The sequence below is a fragment of the Hyaena hyaena genome, unplaced genomic scaffold (genome assembly GCF_003009895.1).
Source record: "Hyaena hyaena isolate Hyena2069 unplaced genomic scaffold, ASM300989v1 scaffold_149, whole genome shotgun sequence".
Lineage (NCBI taxonomy): Eukaryota > Metazoa > Chordata > Mammalia > Carnivora > Hyaenidae > Hyaena > Hyaena hyaena.
The window spans coordinates 801,920-822,328 of record NW_024080781.1 but is presented as its reverse complement, the minus strand read 5'-3'; the positions used below and the strand labels follow the sequence as shown (position 1 = coordinate 822,328).

Sequence of the window (20,409 nt, the reverse complement as noted above, 5' to 3'; positions counted from 1 at the left end):
CACTTCTTGATCCCAAACAGAATAATCCTTGACACATCATAGGCACCCATAGATATTTGCTCAGTGAGTGGATGGTTGAGGTCTTTTTTAAATTAATGTTTGTTTGTTTTTGAGAAAGAGACCAAGACAGAGCACAAGTTGGGGAGGGGCAGAGAGAGAGGGAGAAACAGGCTCCAGGCTCTGAGCTGTCAACACAGAGCCCATTGTGGGGCTTGGACCCACAAATTACAAGATCATGACTTCGGCTGAATTCGGACATTCAACCAACTGAGCCACCCAGGTGCCCCTGAATGGTTGAGTTTGAGGAGGCTTTTGTTTTTTAAAAAAATTCTGTACCCCTTTGAAGATTTGTTCTTACATCAGTTGAGAAATTCCACTGCTACTAGTGTAGTTTATACCTGCTTTTATTGAAAGTGATATGATTTAAGTAGTTTGAAATGTTTACTATTTGTGAGGGACCTAAGAAAATGAAGAAGTGCTAGTTAATTAGACTGTTTTCTTGTAGTAAACAAAGGATGACCAAATATACTATAGGAATAAACTATTGGGATCTACCATGTACCTCTAACACATAGCTATGGCTTCCAAAAGCTTTACTTAGGATGATTTAAAGGAGGAGAGGAGAGAAGGTAAAATAATGTTAGCTACCCGAAAAACAAATTACATATATATTTGTATACACACACACACATTTTTTAAGGATTAATTGAAGATGTCAGACCTTTTCCTTTGAGGACAAATTCTTTCTGACTAGAACAGGAGACAGTTAACTTCTGAAAAGCATCAAGACTGATGATTTTGTCTATATAGCATTGACCTGGAAGCTATAGTCTCAACCATTCAGACTAATAAATCAGGCAATTTATATTTAATCATTAACTAACTCCTGAGCTGAACAGCTGTTCAAAATTAGAAATGGGTCACCCCAGCCAGGATGACATTACAGGCAATCTATAATGCATTAGAATAAAATTATAGTGATTTTTAACTGTCTAGAAATTTATTATAGGACATGTTCCAACTCTTAAACCCTTGTTAGCCAATGTCAGTAATGATTTATGTTGTGTGGGTGGTATGGCGAAATTATTGACGACTTCAATAGCCAATAAGTCTATGTTTAGTAAATCTTCAAATTTCAAAGCTGTTTTGGAGAATGAGGTGGGTGCACTTTATTGTTTATCATTTACTATCCAAAGACAACAAAGATGGAGGAAAGGCAAATGAGAAATTTCTCTTCGAAATTAATGGATGTATGATCTGTAGCTGAGGAAGCTAAGTAATGAATTCTATGAAGAGGGCTAGAGAATTGAAGTCCCTTAGTGTTTATATGGCTAACTTGGGATGATCTTTATCAAGCAAAGCAAGGAGATAATCTTAAAATAGCTTTGATTACCATTCTCACTTGCTAATTTCATGACCTCTGTGTTATGGATAGTATGATGGCTTACAGGGGACTGGCATTCCAGTCTGTTCTGACATACATCATCTTTGCTTTCTGTGTTCAGCATTCTCTCTTTGACAAGCAAAGCTAAATTCCACAGGGTTCTTCTTTGCTTGTACTATCATATTGCTGGGTTTTTTTTTTAGTTCCTGTTAACTTACATGTGCTTAGGATGTGATACCAATTTTATCCTGCATTGAAACAGAGTGAATTAGTGAACTATCCTTCAGTTCCATCAATCCAAAGACGCTTATTGCAGTTTTATGCAAATCCAATATTAAGACCTCCCCATACGTAACCTGGAAAGCAGATTTTAAATGGTCATCCAATGAGATAGAAGGACTTGAACAGAATCCTTTGAAGCACAGTTTCTTCACAGCTAGTGAGATCCTCCTGATTTCCATTATTTTTTTATGTAGACTATAGGTTCTTCCAGTGATAGAGTGATTTTATTAGAGAAATAACCCAAGTATTTCAACTACCAGCACTATAATTAATAGCATCCAGGATACGTGGCTCTATAAGCTTTCCATTTTAATTAATGAATATGATTGGTGTTTATTATTTTCCTTTGTCTGTAAGTAGCTGATAGCCAGTATGTTTAAAATAATGTTTTTCTGGTAACACTTGGGTGGCTCAGCCGGTTAACCATCCGACTTTAGCTCACGTCATGATCTCATGATTCCTGGGTTTGAGCCTGGTGTTGGGCTCTGTTCTGACAGCTCAGAGCCTGGAGCCTGTTTCAGATTCTATCTCTGTGTCCCCTGCCCATTCTGTCTCAGAGACAAAATAACCATTTAAAAAACTGAATAAAAATAAAATAATGTTCGTCTAGGGCTGTGTAGAACTCTTGCTGCAGAGCGGAAGGAATACAGAGCAGTGAAGCTGCCATTAAAAATCCTGATATCACTCTGTCTTGGCCAAAGCTCTTGATGCTCCACTCTCAGAGAGATGAGACAGTGACTATCAGCTTTTGAAAAAGAGGTTAGTCACCATTAAAGCGTTAGATCATCCATCAGGAAGGAGATAGGAAAGTTCTAATGGCATATTGCAGTAAACTGCGCTGAAGAGAGCATAAGAGCCCCTTCATAATGATGGGTTTCAAATGTAAGAAGGATGAGGATAGCCATGCTGTCCAGTTCAGTTCTGTGCCTTTTAAAGTCTGTCCAGTATGATGTAGACTAAAACTGAGCAGTGCTGTGATTACATTAAGCATTTGTTGAATCAGTGTTCACCCTGTGGTTACATCTGAGTAATGTTATCTTTCAGTCAGAGAAGACCCGCTGGGGTCAGTCTATTAAATCATTTGAAGCTCAAGAGAAGACTCTGTGTGGAGATGTTCTCCTTACAGCAGCATTTGTGTCTTACATTGGATCCTTTACAAAACAGTATCGCCAAGAGCTGGTAGACTGCAAGTGGGTTCCCTTTCTTCAGCACAAGGTAAGTCACTTCCATTCCTTGTCAGCCTTTGGAAGTCTCATTTTGAAATTTCAGTGGAAAACAACAGTGTGTGGGGTGCCTGGGTGGCTCAGTCGGTTCAGCATCCAACTCTTGATTTCAGCTCAGGTCATGATTCCACTGTTCATATGTTCAAGCCCCACATTAGGCTCCTTGCTAATAGCATGGAGCCTCCTTGGAATATTCTCTCCCCCCCTTTGCCCTTTCCTGTTCATGGTATCTTACTCTCTATTTCATTCGTAAAATCAATAAATAGACTTAATAAAAACAAAAACAGTTTGTATACCAGGTTCATTTCTGCCTCTGTCATGACTGACTGGGATTTCTAGTATGACGAGAATGCTTCTTGTGTGTTGTAGTGTTTCTTGTTTCAATGGTGTTTTCAACAGAGAGAGGAAAAGTAATAAATTACTTTAAAAATTTTTTATTTTAGACAGAGAGCGAGTATGAGCAGGGGAGGGGCAGAGGGAGAGAGAATTTTAAGTCCATCCCATGAACTTGTGATCATGACCTGAGCCAAAATCAGGAGTCAGACACTCAACCCAGCCAGCCACCCAGGTGTCCCAATAAATTTTTTTTTTTAATGCACTATACTGGTAGAGCTGGAAACCTGCTTTTAACTAAACTGATAACTGAAGTCAGATTTGGGTTATTGTTACTGTATAGCATGAAACTTTTCTTCCTGACATTATGGGTTGTTAAAGACCTTTTTTTCGTAACTATTTGCAGATTAAAGGTCTGCACTTTGTATATTAGTATTAAAAATAGCTCAGCCTAAATATAAAAATTCAAACCCACAAGCAAAGTTAGTGCACCAGTGTGTCATCTGAGTTAATCGAAGCCCTTAAGATATCCTACATCTCTCTGTATATTAATGTTCTGCACTGGTAATTGATTGACTTTTCGCTTAGCACAATACATCCTAGCTCTATCCATGTTGTTGCAGATGGTAAGATTTCATTCCTTTTGATGGCTGAGTAAGATTCCATTGCATATATACACCTCTTTTCTTTATCCATTCATCAGTCAGTGGCCCTATGGGCTCCATACTCTGGCTAGTGTTGATAATGATGTAAACTTCAGGGTGCATGTACCCCTTTGAATCTGTATTTTTGTATCAAGTGGGACACGTTTGTCCTCATGGAAAGAGGGTTCCAGTTATTGAGCTAGTTATCTTTTACTCCTTCTAGACTCCATCACAGCAATGTGGGAAAGACCATGACACCTGTGTGAACCTATGCCAGGGTCCCAAGAGGAGCTCAAATTGCTTAATGTTAATTTTTTAAGTAATTTTTTTTTGAAAGGGTTTGTCCTGTCCTCTCAAGAAGCATCTGTTGTTACTTCTTCTCATTTAGGGCTCATTTCTAGAGCTCCACTTGTCTGTACGTAACTGTCTTCTAATTGGGTCTGACTCGTTAGTTTGTGTCAGATATCTTGGGGAGTCAAATGGTTTGTAAGTTTACCAGTCAACAAGTGACTGTGGGTTTTGTGATTTTTTTATTTATTTATTAAAAAATGTTTTTGCAGTAGTCTCCATGCCCAACCTGGGGCTTGAACTCACAACCCTGAGACTCAGAGTTACATCTTTTCTAACTGAGCCAGCCAGGCACTCCTGTTTTTATGATGTTTTAAAACCTACAAACCAAACATGTAATTTATTAATGACCTGTTGACCTATTTAAGGTGACCTTGGAAGGAACCCTTTTATACATCAAGTCAACCATCCTTAATATATTCCTAGAAATGAAGACTTTATATTCTAAATGGATCCATTATCCCCAATTTAGTGAATCAGTTTAATTATTTCAAATCAGAACTCCAGGAATTAAAATTTTACTTGACCCAGTGATTCTAAGGTGTGTCAGAAGGATTTGTTTTTGAGAACACCAAGATAATATTGGACTAGAACAGTAAGAAAGCACTTGTCCTTCAAGATAGTAAAATATGTTCTAAAACTAAAATAATCACAACAAGGGGCGCCTGGGTGGCTTAGTCGGTTAAGCGTCCGACTTTCGCTTGGGTCATGATCTCGCGGTTCGTGGGTTCAAGCCCCGCGTCGGGCTCTGTGCTGACGGCCAGCTCAGATCCTGGAGCCTGTTTCAGTCTGTGACGCCCTCTCTCTCTGACCCTCCCCTGCTCACTCTGTCTCTCTCTCCTAGAAATAAATAAAAATATTTAAAAAAATAAAATAAAATAATCACAACAAGTTGGTTCCTCAGGGGAAATAGAAAAGTAGCATAGAGTTCAGAAGCAATCAAGGATATTGAGAGATATTTGACATATTTAGTGTGTTATGGTGTATTCACTCCCACACACATATCTGTCACCTACAAATATTGTACTCTTACACTGTCTTCCTTCCTGATGCTGTAAGATAAACAGCTGACATATTATCCTAAAGATCATATGAGTTTACACTACTTTCCATCCCTTTTCCCTTCCTCAAGGATAATTCTAGAGTGGTTCTCTTGTCTCATGAATTTTTCCCTGTCTACTATTTCATTACTAGATCACGTCCACCAGCATTGACTATATAGTTATTTCTCTCATGTAAAAAATGCATCAGGGGTACCTGGGTGGCTCAGTCAGTTAACCGTCCAACCTTAGCTTGTGATTCATGAGTTCAAGCCTATCATTAGGCACTATGATGACTGTTGGAGCCTGGACCCTGCTTTGGATTCTGTGTCTCCCTTTCTCTCTGCCCCTCCCCTGCTCAAGCTCTGTTTCTCTCTCTCTCTCAAAAAGTAAATAAACATTAAAAACATTTTTTTTAATACACCAGCAAATTTCTCTTGAACCCTTCCTGCCTCTCCAGCTACTCCACCATTTTTCTGCTCTAATTTACTGTAATCACTTTAGAGACTAATCTAGATTCAGTGTAGGCACATCTTCCATTTTCTGAGTCACTTTGGACAGGCTTTTGTCCACAGCTCTCTACCAAAACTCCTCTTGTGAAGTTTTGCTTCCATATTGCCAAGACTAGTGCTTTGTTTTCCATCCTCTTCCTACTTGACTCTTGGCTACTTTTGATATGATTGATTACTCCATCCTTCCATCAGCACCTTCTTTACTAGATTCCAAGACCTCCCCTCCCCCACCTTCCTCCTACCTCACTGATCAATTCTTCTCAGACTTCATTAAATTTTTCATCTTCTCCCCATGCTTAATGTTGAAATGCCTGACCTTTAATCTTGGAGTTGCTTCTCGAACCAGGCCTTAAATGTCACTTCTACACAAGTAATTTGCATAAGTTTGTCTGTGGCCCAGACCCTGGCATCTTCACTTCTGTGTCAGAAAGATGTCTCACCTATAGTGCATCCAAACTGAAATTCTGACCATCTTCCCCCAAAACCTCTCCTCCCAAGCACTACCAACTTGTTTAATGGCCGCTCCACCCTTCTTTTGGGCCAAAATCCTTGGAGTCACCTTACCGTGACTCTTCCCTCTGGCACTCATATCCAGTCCATCCAGGAAATTCTACAGGCTATACCTTCAAAATACATTCAGAATCTGACCAGTTTTCACCACCTTCACTGCTCCTATCTAGGGCCAAGCCATTATCCCTCTCTTGGATTATTGCCAAAACCTCCTAACTCGTTTCCCTTTTGCTACATGATTGTTTCTCTATAAAATCTGATCTCAACACATACCATGCACACTTTCAGATCACAATGCTATGAAACTTGAAATCAATCACAGGAAGAAGTTTGGAAAATCTTCAAATACATTGAGGTTAAATTACATCCTACTTAAGAATGATTGGTCCATTCAGGCAATTAGAGAAGAAATTTAAAAATATATGAAACAAACGAAAATGAAAATACAACAATGCAAACTCTATGGGATGCGGCAAAGGCAGTCCTAAGAGGAAAGTACATTGCACTCCAGGCCTATTTCAAGAAATTAGAGAAAACGCAAGTGCAAAATCTAACAGTGCACCTAAAGGAACTAGAGGCAGAGCAACAAGAGCACCCCAAACCCAGCAGGAGAAGAGAAATAATAAAAATCAAGGCAGAAATAAACAATATAGAAACCAAAGAAACAGTTGAACAGATCATTGAAACCAAGAGTTGGTTTTTTGAAAAAATAAACAAAATTGGCAAACCTCTAGCCAGGCTTCTCAAAAAGAAAAGAGAGAGCACTCAAATAGACAAAATCATGAATGAAAATGACTTATTACAATCAACCCCTCAGAAACACAAGCAATTACTATGTATTCATACTATGTACTTCATAATATTCAGGGAATACTATGAAAAATTATATGCCAACAAAATGGAAAACTTAGAAGAAATGGACAAATTCCTAAGCACACACTCAAAACCAAAATTCACATAGGGAGAGATAGAAACTCTGAACAGACCCAACTAGTGAGGAAATCGAATCAGTTATCAAAAATCTCCCAACGAATAAGAGCCCTGGGCCAGATGGCTTCCTGGGGGAATTCTACCAGATAGTTTAAATAGAATTAATACCTATTCTTCTCAAGCTATTCCAAACAATAGAAACTGAAGGAAAACTTCTAGACTCATTTTATGAAGCCAGCATCAGTTTGATTCCCAAGCCAGACAGAGATCCAGAAAAAAAAAAAAAAACAGGCCAATATCCTTGATGAATACAGATGCAAAAATCCTCAACAAGATACTTGTAAATCAAATCCAACAGCACATATAAAGAATTATCCACCAAGATCAAGTAGGATTCATTCCTGGATTACAGGGCTGGTTCAATAGTGGCAAATCAATCAGTGTGATACATCACATCAATAAAAGAAAAGATAAAAACCATATGACCCTGTCAATACATGCAGAAAAAGCATTTGACAAAATACAGCACCCCTTCTTAATAAAGACCCTTGAGAAAGTCGGGTTAGAAGGAACTTACTAAACATCATAAAAGCCATCTATGAGAAGTCCTCAGCTAACATCATCCTCACTGGGGAAGACTTTAGAGCTTTCCCTCTGAGATCAGGAACACGACAGGGATGTCCACCCTCACCACTGTTGTTTAACATAGTGCTGGAAGTCGTAGCATCAGCCATCAGACAACAAAAGGAAATCAAAGGCATCAGAATTGGCAAAGAAGTCAAACTTTCACTTTTCGCAAATGACATGATACTCTACATAGAAAACCCGAGAGATTCCACCAGAGGCCTACTAGAGCTGATCCATGAATTCAGCAAAGTGACAGGGTACAAAATCAACATGCAGAAATTGGTTGCATTTTTATATACCAACAATGAAGCAACAGAAAGAAATCAAGAAGCTGATCCCATTCACAATTGCACAAAAAACCGTAAAATACCTCGGAATAAACCTAACCAAGGATACAAGAGATCTGTATGATGAAAACTATAGAAAACTTATGAAGGAAATTGAAGAAGACAAAAAAATGGAAAATCATTCCATGCTCATAGATTGGAAGAATAAATATAGTTAAAGTGTCATTACTACCCAAAGCACTCTACACATTCAATGCAATCCGAATCAAAATTGCACCAGCATTCTTCTCAAAACTAGATCAAAGTATCCTAAAATTTGTATGGGACCACAAAGACCCCGAATAGCCAAAGTAATATTGAAGAAGAAAACCAAAACGGGAGGCATCACCATCCCAGACTTTAGCCTCTCCTACAAAGCTGTCGTCATCAAGACAGTATGGTATTGGCACAAAAACAGACACACAGGCCAATGGAATAGAATTGAGAACTCAGATTTGGACCCAAAAGTGTACAGCCAACTAAACTTTGACAAAGTGGGAAAGAGTATCCAATGGAAAAAAGACAGCCTCTTTAACAGATGGTGCTGGGAGAACTGGACAGCAACATGCAGAAGGATGAAACTAGATCATTTTGTCACACCATACACAAAAATAAACTCATAATGGATAATGGACCTGAACGTGAGACAGGAAACCATCAAAACCCTAGAGGAGAAAGCAGGAAACAACCTCCTTGACCTCTACTGCAGCAATTTCTTACTTGACACATCCCCAAAGGCAAGGGAATCAAGAGCAAAAATGAACTATTAGCACCTCATCAAGATTAAAAACTTCTGCACAACAGAGGAAACAATCCATAAAACTAATAGCCAGCCGACGGAATGGGAAAAGATAGTTGCAAATGACATATCAGATAAAGGGCTAGTATCCAAAATGTATCAGGAACTCAACACACTCCAAACCTGAAAAACAAACAGTCCAGTGAAGAAATGGGCAGAAGATATGAACAGACACTTCTCCAAAGAGGACATCCAGGTGGCCAACAGACACAGGAAACGATGCTCAGTTTCCCTCCTCATCAGGGAAATACAAATCAAAACCACTCTGAGATACCACCTCACGCCAGTCAGAGTGGCTAAAATGAGCAAATCAGAGAACTCTAGATGCTGGCGAGGATATGGAGAAACGGGCACCCTCCTACACTGTTGGTGGAAATGTAAACTGGGGCAGCCCCTCTGGAAAACAGTGTGGAGGTTTCTCAGAAAATGAACACTAGAACTCCCCTATGACCCAGCAATAGCACTGCTAGGAATTTACCCAAGGGATACAGGAGTAATGATACATAGGGGCACATGGACCCCAATGTTCATAGCGGCACTTTCAACAATAGCCAAAACATGGAAAGAGACTAAGTGTCCATCAATGGAAGAATGTATCAAGAAGATGTGGTTTATCTATACAATGGAATACTAAATGGCAATGTGAAAGAATGAAATCTGGCCATGTGTAGCAACATGGATGGAACTTGAGGGTGTTATGCTGAGCAAAATAAGTCAAGCAGAGGGCAGCTACCATAGGTTTGCACATAAAGGAGGATTGGGAGGAACTTAACGGAGGACTATAAGGGAGAAGAAGGGGAAAAATAGTTGGAGAGAGGGAGGGAGGCAAACCATGAGAGACTCTTGAATGCCGAGCACAAACTGAGGGCAGATGGGGTGAGGGGAGGGGAAGGGAGTGATGGGCATGGAGGAGGGCACTTGTGGAGATGAGCACTGGGTGTTATATGGAAATCAACTTGACAATAAACTATTAAAAAATTAAAAAATTTAAAAATCCATAAAAAATAAAATAAATTAAAATAAAATAAAATCTGATCTCCATTAACAGCCAGTGTGATTCTTTAAAAGATCAAGTCAGATTAACTCCTCACTGCACTCAGAGCAAAAGCTAGAAGCCCTATAAAGCCTTATAAAACCCTCTGTGATTTTGCCCCTTTCTCTCTTTATCCTGCTTCCTATTATTGTTTTCCTCACTGCTCTGCTTCAGTCATACTGAATATACCAGATATGCTCTGACCTCAGGCCCTTTGCACTAGGTGTTTTCCCTATCTATCTACCTACCTACCTACCTAGGTATAATATAAATGGCTCATTTCCATCCATCAGGTCTTTGTTCAGACACCATTTTCAGATTCTAAATAAGATTATAGGTCCATCCTTCAGTATGCCTCATTCCAGTCTCTTTTTTCCCAGTACTTACCACTTTCTAATATGTTATTTCATTTACTCCTTTGGTTTGGTTAATAGCTTTTCCCTCCCTCAGCTACAGTGTAAGATCCAGGGAAACAAGGATTTTGTTTATTTTGTTAACCTTATGTGGTACCTGGAACATTGTAGATGCTGAGTGTATCTTTTCACTAAGATGTAAGTTGCCCACCTATTTAAAATACTCATTTCAGTGCTGTTTAGTGTATCCACAGAGTTGTACAGCCATCATCATGGTCAATTCTAGAACATGGTCATCAGCCCTGGAAAAAAAACCATATCCATCAGCTTTAATCACCCCATTCTCTCCAGGCCCAGAGAATCACCAGTCTGTTTTATGTCTCTTTAGATTTGCCTCTTCTGAACATTTCATGTGAACGAACTCCTACAAGATACGGTATTTTGTCCCTCACTCCTTTCACTTAGCATGTTTTCCATCCATGATGCATAGTCTGTACCAGGATTTCATTGCTTTTACACATTCATCAGGTGATGGGCGTATGGGTTGCTTCTACTTGTTGGTTATTATGGAAAATATTGCTATGAACATTCAAGTTACTTGTATAGAGATTTTTTTGTGTGGATATGTTTCATTTCTCTTTGGTATATACATAGGAGTGAGATTTTTCTTTTTTTTACAGTGCACAGTAACTCTGTGTTTAATCCTTTGGGGAGCTACCAGACTATCAATAGCTACTTTTAAATAAAAGAATATATGCTTAAATGTACATTGCATCTCAATGGGGGAAGTAATGGATTTTTGAGCAAATGTGATAACACAACTAAGCAACCTTTTGGGCAAAACTACAGTTAGTGCTCTCCTTCCCAGCTTCCTGGCAGATGAAAAGACTTGCAGGTGATTTAAGTATTAGGATGTTAAATGAGTTTTAAAAAATATAGATAAGCTGATGTACCATTATAGACTGGAAAATACAGATGAATGTTACAGAATTAGTAAGGAGCCATATAATAACCTTCATATTATAAACTAAGAAACAGTATGAACTTTATCCTAAAGATCCAGAGTCATTGAAGGACTTTAAGTAGGTCTCTGATTAGGTTTACACATTGGAAAGCTCACACTGGGCACAGAAGGAATAGTGACTCAGAAGGGGACAGACTGTTAATGCCATAACGGTGGTGATCCAGAAGGTGGTGAGCTGAGCAAAGTGGTAACAGTGGACATGGAAAGCAGGGGAGTGATGGGGAGAAAGTGAGTATGTGCACGTGCCAGTCCCTGAGATTAAAATTGGTTTGGGAGAAATGATGAAGGTTCTAGGAACATGATATCACATTCAAGTGTCAGTGACCAGTAGGGAGCTGGACAGGAGTGTTATTGGTTGGAGAGTCAGATTTGGGAGTGAAGGATGAATACGTTGGGGTGAATTCATATAGGGGGGGCTTTAGAATAAAATGAACTGACTCAGTGCTGACATGAAAAAGGGAAGTGGAGAAAGATGAAGATGGAGCAAAGGCTGGAGAACACTTCAGGCAAAGGTGGTGCCGTGGGAAGCAGGAGTATAAACCTGGGAATGGTCAGTAATGCCAAAGCCACAGAGACAAGTGAAAGAACTAAGAACTGAAGGTGTCATCATATATGGAAATATGATGACATTTTATGACCTCAGAGGTGTAACTGTGACACAGTAAGTGGGAGGTGTGGAAATAGATGGAAAAGACAGACTATCCTTGAAGGAATTTGCCTGTGATGGAGAGGAGGTAAGCAGAGTGCCTAGTTAGAGACCTGGAACTATGTGTAAAGTGCAAAAGGGGCAAGAGGATGTTTCCATACTTCAGGAGAAGAAATGGAAAAGGAGTTGTGGAGGGTAAAAAGGTGAAGAGGCCTTAGCCACTAGAAATTGGGAGGGGATGGTTTCCAAGACAGATGTCAGTAGAATGACCCTCAGATAGGAGAAGCAAGACTCCTTGGACTCAGACGGAGGAGGGAAGGAGACAAAGGTAGTCAGGGGCAGATACTAATGGATAGTTGGTGCAGCCACACCTGCTGGTCTCCCTCCTTTGAGGGAAACTGGGAAAATGCGGTGCCAGCTGGCCAAAGATGAGCGAATCAGAATCAGGAGAACGTGTGTGAGGAAAGTAGTGAAAACATCAAAAATGCCCACTGAGGGCAGCAGTAGATGTCGATTGTTGCCAAGCAACTTTAAGAAACCAAAGATGAATTTGGAAAAGATTTAATGGTAGTCACGGTCAGAAAGCTTTCATCAGCAATACTCACAATGTAAGAGCAAAAGGAGAGGACAGAAGACGTTGAACCCGGCCAGGGCAGTTAAGCCAGAAGGAAGCGAAGGAACCTATCCAGTCATGGGGCAGGCAGAAGAACAGCAAAGGCATGGAAGGGTGCTGCATAGGCTGGGTAGAGATGTGAGTGTAGCCAGAAATTTGTGGTTAGAAATATGGTAGAGTTTTTGAAAAAATTAAGTCTAGAATCACCATATGATTCTACAATTCCACTTTTGGTTATATAAATACCTAAAAGAAGTACAAGCAAGGACTCAAACAAATATTTGTATATTTGTTCATAGCGTGATTCACAGTAGGCAAAAGGTAGAAGTGATCCTAGTGTCTTTCAGTCGATGAATAGATACAATGTGGAATATACATACAGCAGGCTTAGAAAGGAACTTCTGATACCTGCTACAGCATGGATGGACTTTGCAGACATCGTGCTGAGTGAAATAATCCAGTCATAAAGGGTTGAATTTTGCATGACTCTACTTTAATGAAATGTCTAAAGTAGTCAGATTGCATAGAAACGAAGTACGATGGTAGCTGGCGGGGCAGGAGGGAGAAGGGGCTGGGGAGTCAGAGTTAAATGCATATGGAGTTGCACTTGGGAAAGATGACAAAATTGTGGAGACGGATGGTGGTGATGGCTGCACAGCAGTGTGAACATAGTTAATGCCATTGAACTCTACACTTAACAATGGTTAAAATGACACATTTTATTTTATTTTACCACCATAAAAAATGTATAGTGGGTAAAGGACTAGATATCTTAATACTGTTCGTTAGAGGAAATGTAATGTTTAAAGGGGAGAGAAAGAAGTGGATATTAGGAGGTTAGATTTCAATCATGAAATAATTTCAGAGGATTGGAAGGTCTGGGACAGCATTAGTCATCTTTGGAAGGAGATGTATAATACCTTACAAAAACATGTCAACATCATGGGGCATGGGGGCATTTCCAGAATGCTGGAGTGGAATGGAAATGTAGAGCTTTGGCATGAAGGATGTCAAGGCTCAAGAGTGGATTTGTCATCTCCGTGTGTACTGAGGTCGTCACAGCTAGATAGTAAAACTTGGAAAGTTGAGAGGGACCAATAGCTATATCCTTAATAATTAATATGAGGAGATACATAGAAGATTGTATAACTGGACTCAAAGGCAGCATTTTTTTTATCGAAGAATGAAAGAGCAGTGGTCTTGGAATGATCTATAGGAAAATAAGGGATGACAACTCTTTCCCACACACAGGTTTTGAGTGTTGAGGGTGTTAAAAAAGTCTACTGAGAAAACCATCGAGTGAATTGAGTCCATGGGGGAGTCATTCTTGCACCCCAGCCTCATGTTGAGATGATGTGGAAGTGAACTTTTAAAGCAATGTCAATTCAAGTGGAATCCCTAGTGATGGCTGGCTGCTGTTGGCAGCTGTGGAAAGCTCTCCTGATTTCCAGTATGCAGTCTAGGGTTGAGAACCACTGCCTAGGTGAGAGCTGGTGTTTTGGTGAAGATGAGCAGGTAGTGGGGGCAAGGTTATTTGGTCCAAATAGGACCAGGATCCTAAAGGGCATGTCGGAGGGGTTGCAGAATGTGCAGCATGGGGGTGTGAGTCTGGAGACTGGTGGGGAAGGAACAGCACTAGAGTGGTGACTGAAAGGACAGGGACAGTGAGTGTACGTGGCCTTGAGGGTCCAAATTAAACTATTATTCAACATGGTTTTCATCCAGAGGATGGCTCAGAGGGTGGTGACTGAACAAGACAGGGATAACGGGCATACATGGCCCATGGGTCAAAGTAAAATTGTTAGCCAGAATTGTTTGCATCCAGAGGTATTGTCCTCTGGGCACACAGGTGGAGACAGGGACAAGATCATGGAGACATTTACACTCTCCTCATTGGTGTGACCTAGGAGCTGTAGACAGAACAAATACATGGAGTTTTTAGTGGTGGTAGCCTTTCTAAGCCTCAGTGCCCTAAGCGTAAACAAGCAAACAACCAGAGACAGCTACTTGGCAGAACTCTTGTAAGTTACAGGAGACATTGAAAAGATTGAATGTATATGAAAAAATTTTGTAAGCCCTTTAAGGCCTTTTAAATATTAGTTGTTTTGTCACCATCCTATCAGAAATGTGAGTGGTGTGTTTCTGTTTTTATTTATTTTTTATTTTTTTAATGTTTTATTTATTTCTGAGAGAGAGATAGAGACAGTGTGAGCAGGGGAGCAGAGAGAGTGAGACACAGAATCTGAAACAGGCTCCAGGCTCTGAGCTAGCTGTCAGCACAGAGCCCAATGTGGGGCTCGAACCCACAAACCATGAGATCATGACCTGAGCCAAAGTCGGACGCTTAACCGTCTGAGCCACCAAGGTGCCCTCTGTTTTTGTTTTTTAATTCAGCAACCTGTGTGTTTTTGTTTTACTTGCATTGCACTATAATTGACATACAATTAGTACTAGTTTCCCAAGTACGACGTGGTGACTCAGCACTTCCATACGTCACCTGGTGCTCAGCATAATAAGTGTACTCTTGAATCCTCCTATTTCCCCCTTCTTCCCCCCACCTCCCCGCTGCTAACTGTCAGTCTGTTCTCTGTATTTAAATGTCTGGTTTTTTGCTTTGTCTCTTTTTTCCTTTATTTGTTTTATTTCTTAAATTCTACATATGAGTGAAATCATATAATATTTGTCTTTCTCTGACTGACTTAACATTACACGCTCTGGCTCCATCAATGTTGTTGCAAATGACAAGATTTCATTCTTTTTTATGGCTGAGTAATACTCCATTGTGTGTGTATGTGTGTGTGTGTGTGTGCATACTACTTCTTCTTCCAAAGTATGGCTGCTTCCATAATTTGACTATTGTAAGTAATGCTGCAGCCAACATATGGGTGGATTAGTGTTTTTATATTTTGTGGGTAAATAGCCAGTCGTGCAATCACTGGGTCATATGGTAATTTCATTTTTAATTTTTGGGGGGCTCTCCATACTGCTATCCACAGTGGCTGCACCAGTTTGCATTCCCATGGACAGTGCAAAAGGTTTCCTTTGGGAAATGAATGTGTCATCTCATCAGGAAGTTGCCTTTTTTCCTTTGGAATCTGCCACTTGGTTAGTTTCAGAGGTTTCTGAAACACATTTGGTGTTAGGATTAGTTTGAGTTGGCTCATGGCAGCCTTCTCTTTCTCTTGAGTAGAAGCTTCTTCTCTGTAGAGGGGAGGCTCTGTTTTTGTTTATCCCCACCTCATTTCATGGTTGCATCCGGGCTCACACTGAGGTTGATGCTACTTAATGAAACAGTAGATGGGGCCTTCTGGACTTACAAAGCTGACTTGAGACATAAAGGGCTCCATTTTTGCATTTGGTTTCCATACTCATTTTCCTTTCTGCAGATTTCTTCAAGGAATTCTGAAGAATAAAGTGAATTAAAAGGAAAATACAGGGGTGCCTGGGTGGCTCAGTCAGTTAAGCATCTGACTTCGTCTCAGGTCATGATCTGGTTTGTGAGTTTGAGCCCCAGGTTAGGCTCCATGCTGACAGCTCAGAGCCTGTCATGAGATCATGACCTGAACTGAAATCGGACGCTCACCAACTGAGCCACCCAGGCACCCCACTTATGATACTCTTAATTGTGAGTTACCTGCTTTATTTCCCCTACTAATTAAACTGACCCTTAAAAAAGTGGGGGAGTTCTCTTTGATCCCCTGCACTTAACTGTGTGCACAGTAGGTGCTCAAACGATTAAAATTACCAAATTCGGACACAAGACCTACATGTATACCTTCCGTTACCACTTGTAGCTCAGAAATTAAAGTTATTTCAAGCTTTGAGTTGCTCCAAGTTGTTTGCGTTAAGTAGGAGTTAAAGCCACGGATCCCTTGCTAATAGCTTATTGTAAAAGATATCAATTTTCTTGTATCTTTAAGAAAATCTTGTGTCAGTACTAAGGCTTGTTGCTCATCTCACTAGAAGATCAAGTTTGATTTATTTCTAAGGTAACATTGTGGTCAGAGACAGTAGGAATATTATGCTACTTTTCCTATATGTATTGATATCAAATGGTATCCTAGCTCTCCTGGAGGAATTCCTCTGACATCTTCTTTGCTGAAAATCCATGGTCAACCAGTAAGCCAGACTCCTGCTTCTGTTGCTACAACCCCCCACCCCCCAGCCTGCTCCAAATAGGGCTCTTACTGCCCTGTATTCTGGGGGCATGTTTCCATGTTAGCCCTCCACCCAGCCATGGGACTAGCTTCTTATTCATCTTGCTCATTGCAGTGTCTCCAGACAGTCTTTTTTATGTAGGAGGTGCTCTGTAAATATTTGGTGATTGATGACCAAATGAATAAATTCCTTAACAGACTCTTTTCTATAATCTTGTGTTTTGTAAAGTCAGCTTTTATAAAGAATGATCCTTATTCTTTAAAAAAGATTTCTTGCAGAGGGTGCCAGGGTGGCTCAGTTGGTTGAGCATCCAACTTCAGCACAGGTCATGATGTCATGGTTTGTGGGTTTGAGCCCCGCATCGGGCTCTGTGTTGACAGCTCAGAGACTGGAGCCTGCTTCAGATTCTGTGTTTAAATCTCTCTCTAAATCTCCCCAGAGACACTCTGTCTCTCTCTCTCTCTCAAAAATAAATAAATGTCAAAAAACAAGATATTAAAATAGTTATCTTATGTCACCTGGGTGGCTCAGTCGGTTAAGTGTCCAACTTCAACTCATGTCATGATCTCATGGTTTGTGAGTTTGAGGCCCATACTAGCCTTTGCACTGAGATTCTCTTTGTTTCCCTCTCTCTCTGCTCCTCCTCAGCTTACATTTTCTCTCTCAAAATAAGTAAATAAAGTTTAAAACTTAAATTGGGGCACCTGGGTGTATAAGTGGGTTGAGTGCCCAACTTCGGCCCAGGTCATGATCTCATGGTTTTTTAGTTAGAGCCCCGCGTCGGGCTCTGTGCTGACAGCTCAGAGGCTTGAGCCTGATTCAGATTCCCCTCTCTCTGCCCCTGCCCCGCTCATGCTCTGTATCTCTGTCTCTCAAAAATAAATAAAAACATTAGAACAATTAAATACTTAAATAGGCTTCTCTGTCTCTCAAAGGAGACAGCTCCCCACTTTGCAATACTCCTTTCCACACTGACAGGAAATACAATTCCCTCTCACAGGAGAGGCCACCATCTCGTTCCTAGGCAGAGCCAACAAGCTGATAGAGCTGCTGCAGACAGAATACATTCCATTAACCTATCCGAGAAAGAGAAGTCATCTCTTGTAGGATTGGCCTGTACTAAAGAATGAAATGCCCGAGCCAGATAGTGCATTGTAGCCTTGCTTATTTGGGGGTGATTACTCCATTGAGCAAATACATTTCTGTTGGCCTGCAGTCTTTTCTGGTGTCTAATTCCCTCTCACCTTGTTGGAGCAGCTGTCGATGTATGTAGAGGGCAAACTCCCTTTCACTTGAAGTCAGATGCAATAATAAACCAGATATTGAATACTGCAGTTGACAGAATTCTGAGAGGTAGAAATATTGTACTTATTAGGTCAAATTGTATTTCACAATGAGAATTTCACTTGGCTGTTGAGTCTGGAGAGAATTCAGTGTGTCGTTCAGGCTTTGGTCTCTTGTTTTCTTGTCTGTCCTGCTGAGTCATTTGCTCTGCCACACTGGCAGTTAATTGCATTCAACCCTGATTTTCCAGGTTTCCATCCCAATAACTGAAGACCTGGACTTGATTGCCATGTTGACGGATGACGCTATGATTGCCACCTGGAATAATGAAGGGCTGCCTGGTGACAGAATGTCAGCCGAAAACGCCGCTATCCTAACACACTGTGAGCGCTGGCCCCTGATGATAGATCCCCAGCAGCAGGGAATTAAGTGGATCAAGAATAAGTATGGAACTGACCTGAAAGTCACAGACTTGGGCCAGAAAGGGTATGTGGAATCCAAAGGATTGGCTTTCTGTTAAGCTGCTGTGAAATGGGTCTAATTTCTAGGAAGTCCTTGCATTTGCTAGACCTCTCTGCTGCCATGCAGTGTGACAGTCTGGTCCACCTTGTTTATCTGCTCACTCAGGTTTCACATAAAGTATCTTTGTTGAAAGGTCATTTACATTCAGTGGCAACCACTTAATCTGAAGGTGAAAGTACATTGAAGATTAGAGCAAACAGTGCACCCAAATGGAAAAATCGGTCAGCATCCTAAGGCCAAGAATGGAAACATGATGTACTGTAGTCCTTTAGGGCATTTGGCATGTGTTGACACAAGAATTGTCACCTGCATTTATAGGCCTAATGGTGATTAGAATACTATTTCTGAATACATACTTTGCCTGTAGGAGGGTTGCAACATGGCTTCCAGTCCCAGCATGAATGCCTGAAGATCATTTCTTCATCAAGTTTTACGTAAAGCTTTTGAGAACTGAGTCTCCTGAGACTTTCTGTCTTTGGGTCCTCATGACAGTACTGTCTGATGAATGAAGTTGTCTTGTATGTAGCTGGTGTTTAGCTAATATTAAATACTTTAGACTTAATGGTACTTCATTTGACCCTTCTTTCGCTTTAGACTTAATGGTACTTCATTTGACCCTTCTTTCGCTTTAGACTTAATGGTACTTCATTTGACCCTTCTTTCGCTTTTTCACACATACAATGAAATAAGGAATTTAAGATAAATGTACTCCTCGCTTATCTGGATACTTGGAGAAAATTATTTTTGATAGGGAGAGACTATTTTTGGAGAGTGAGAGTGAAATATAATGGTAATTTACCACTTTTACCACAACTGAACCTAAAGGGTTTTTTAAAAAATGAATGTTTGACAAAACTACAAGACATTTAATATATTTAAAAAAATTTTTTATCAAAAAACCTATCAAATGAATTTAAATTTATGATGTTTGGATAAGTTACATTTGTCTCACCATGATTATTGTCAAAAGAACTAATTTACCCATTGACTTACTCATACTGTTGAATTTCACTTGGAAAATATCCCTGTGTAATTCATCTCAAAATCTCATCATTAATTTCTGTGTAATCTAGTTGAATACTTTATGAAACAGTTTTCTCTAAGTTTGTCTCATTAAAAAAAAATCTACATTACAGCAAATAGCAAAATTTCAGTAATTTGGAACATTTTCCCTGTGCTTATTGACATTTTGTTATCTCTATTCTGATTGGATTTTAAGGTTTTTGAATGCCATTGAAACTGCTTTGGCCTTTGGAGATGTCATCTTAGTTGAAAATCTGGAGGAAACAATAGACCCAGTCCTTGATCCCCTGCTTGGCAGGAACACAATTAAAAAAGGGAAGTAAGTATTTTTGAATTTTAAACCTATATTTTGCGCTGCATATGAGTGTTGATGGTTCTGAGGTTTCATTCCGTGGCACCTACATTCCAAGAAAAAAGCAACCTCAGCCTGATCCAAACTTTCAGACTGTTTCCTTGATAGATTTAGATTCATGTTAGCCAATTCCTGATTTATAAACCAAAAAATGCATTGTCACAAAGCTGAGGGTAGTTGCTCCTTTATGAGTTCACACCAAAGAAGTTTAAGACAGCAAAACACCTGTCATGTGTGGGCTTAGCCTGCAGATCTCTTGTATCCTAATTCCACATGCTTTGTTTTAATTCGTCTTCATCCAAAGTCATGGCATCCACAACATGAGGGCTTCACTGTGCTAGTTCTCTTTTCCAATACACTTGAAATACATGTAAGCATTGAATTCATCACCGGGCCCCTGAAATCATTTCCAAACCAGCAGCGGTGCCACCAGCAAGCAGGAA

At 40.1% G+C, this 20,409-nt stretch overlaps 1 protein-coding gene across 1 annotated transcript in view; it reads left to right on the top strand.

Moving 5' to 3' along the window:
* The window catches only part of DNAH11 (dynein axonemal heavy chain 11), a 353,093-nt gene that overhangs the window by 255,117 nt on the left and 77,567 nt on the right, over positions 1 to 20,409 (top strand). The window contains exons 63-65 of the mRNA XM_039238848.1: positions 2,711 to 2,881; positions 18,320 to 18,555; positions 19,811 to 19,933. Of these exons, the coding sequence (XP_039094779.1) occupies positions 2,711 to 2,881; positions 18,320 to 18,555; positions 19,811 to 19,933 (530 nt within the window). The remainder of the gene's footprint in view (positions 1 to 2,710; positions 2,882 to 18,319; positions 18,556 to 19,810; positions 19,934 to 20,409) is intronic.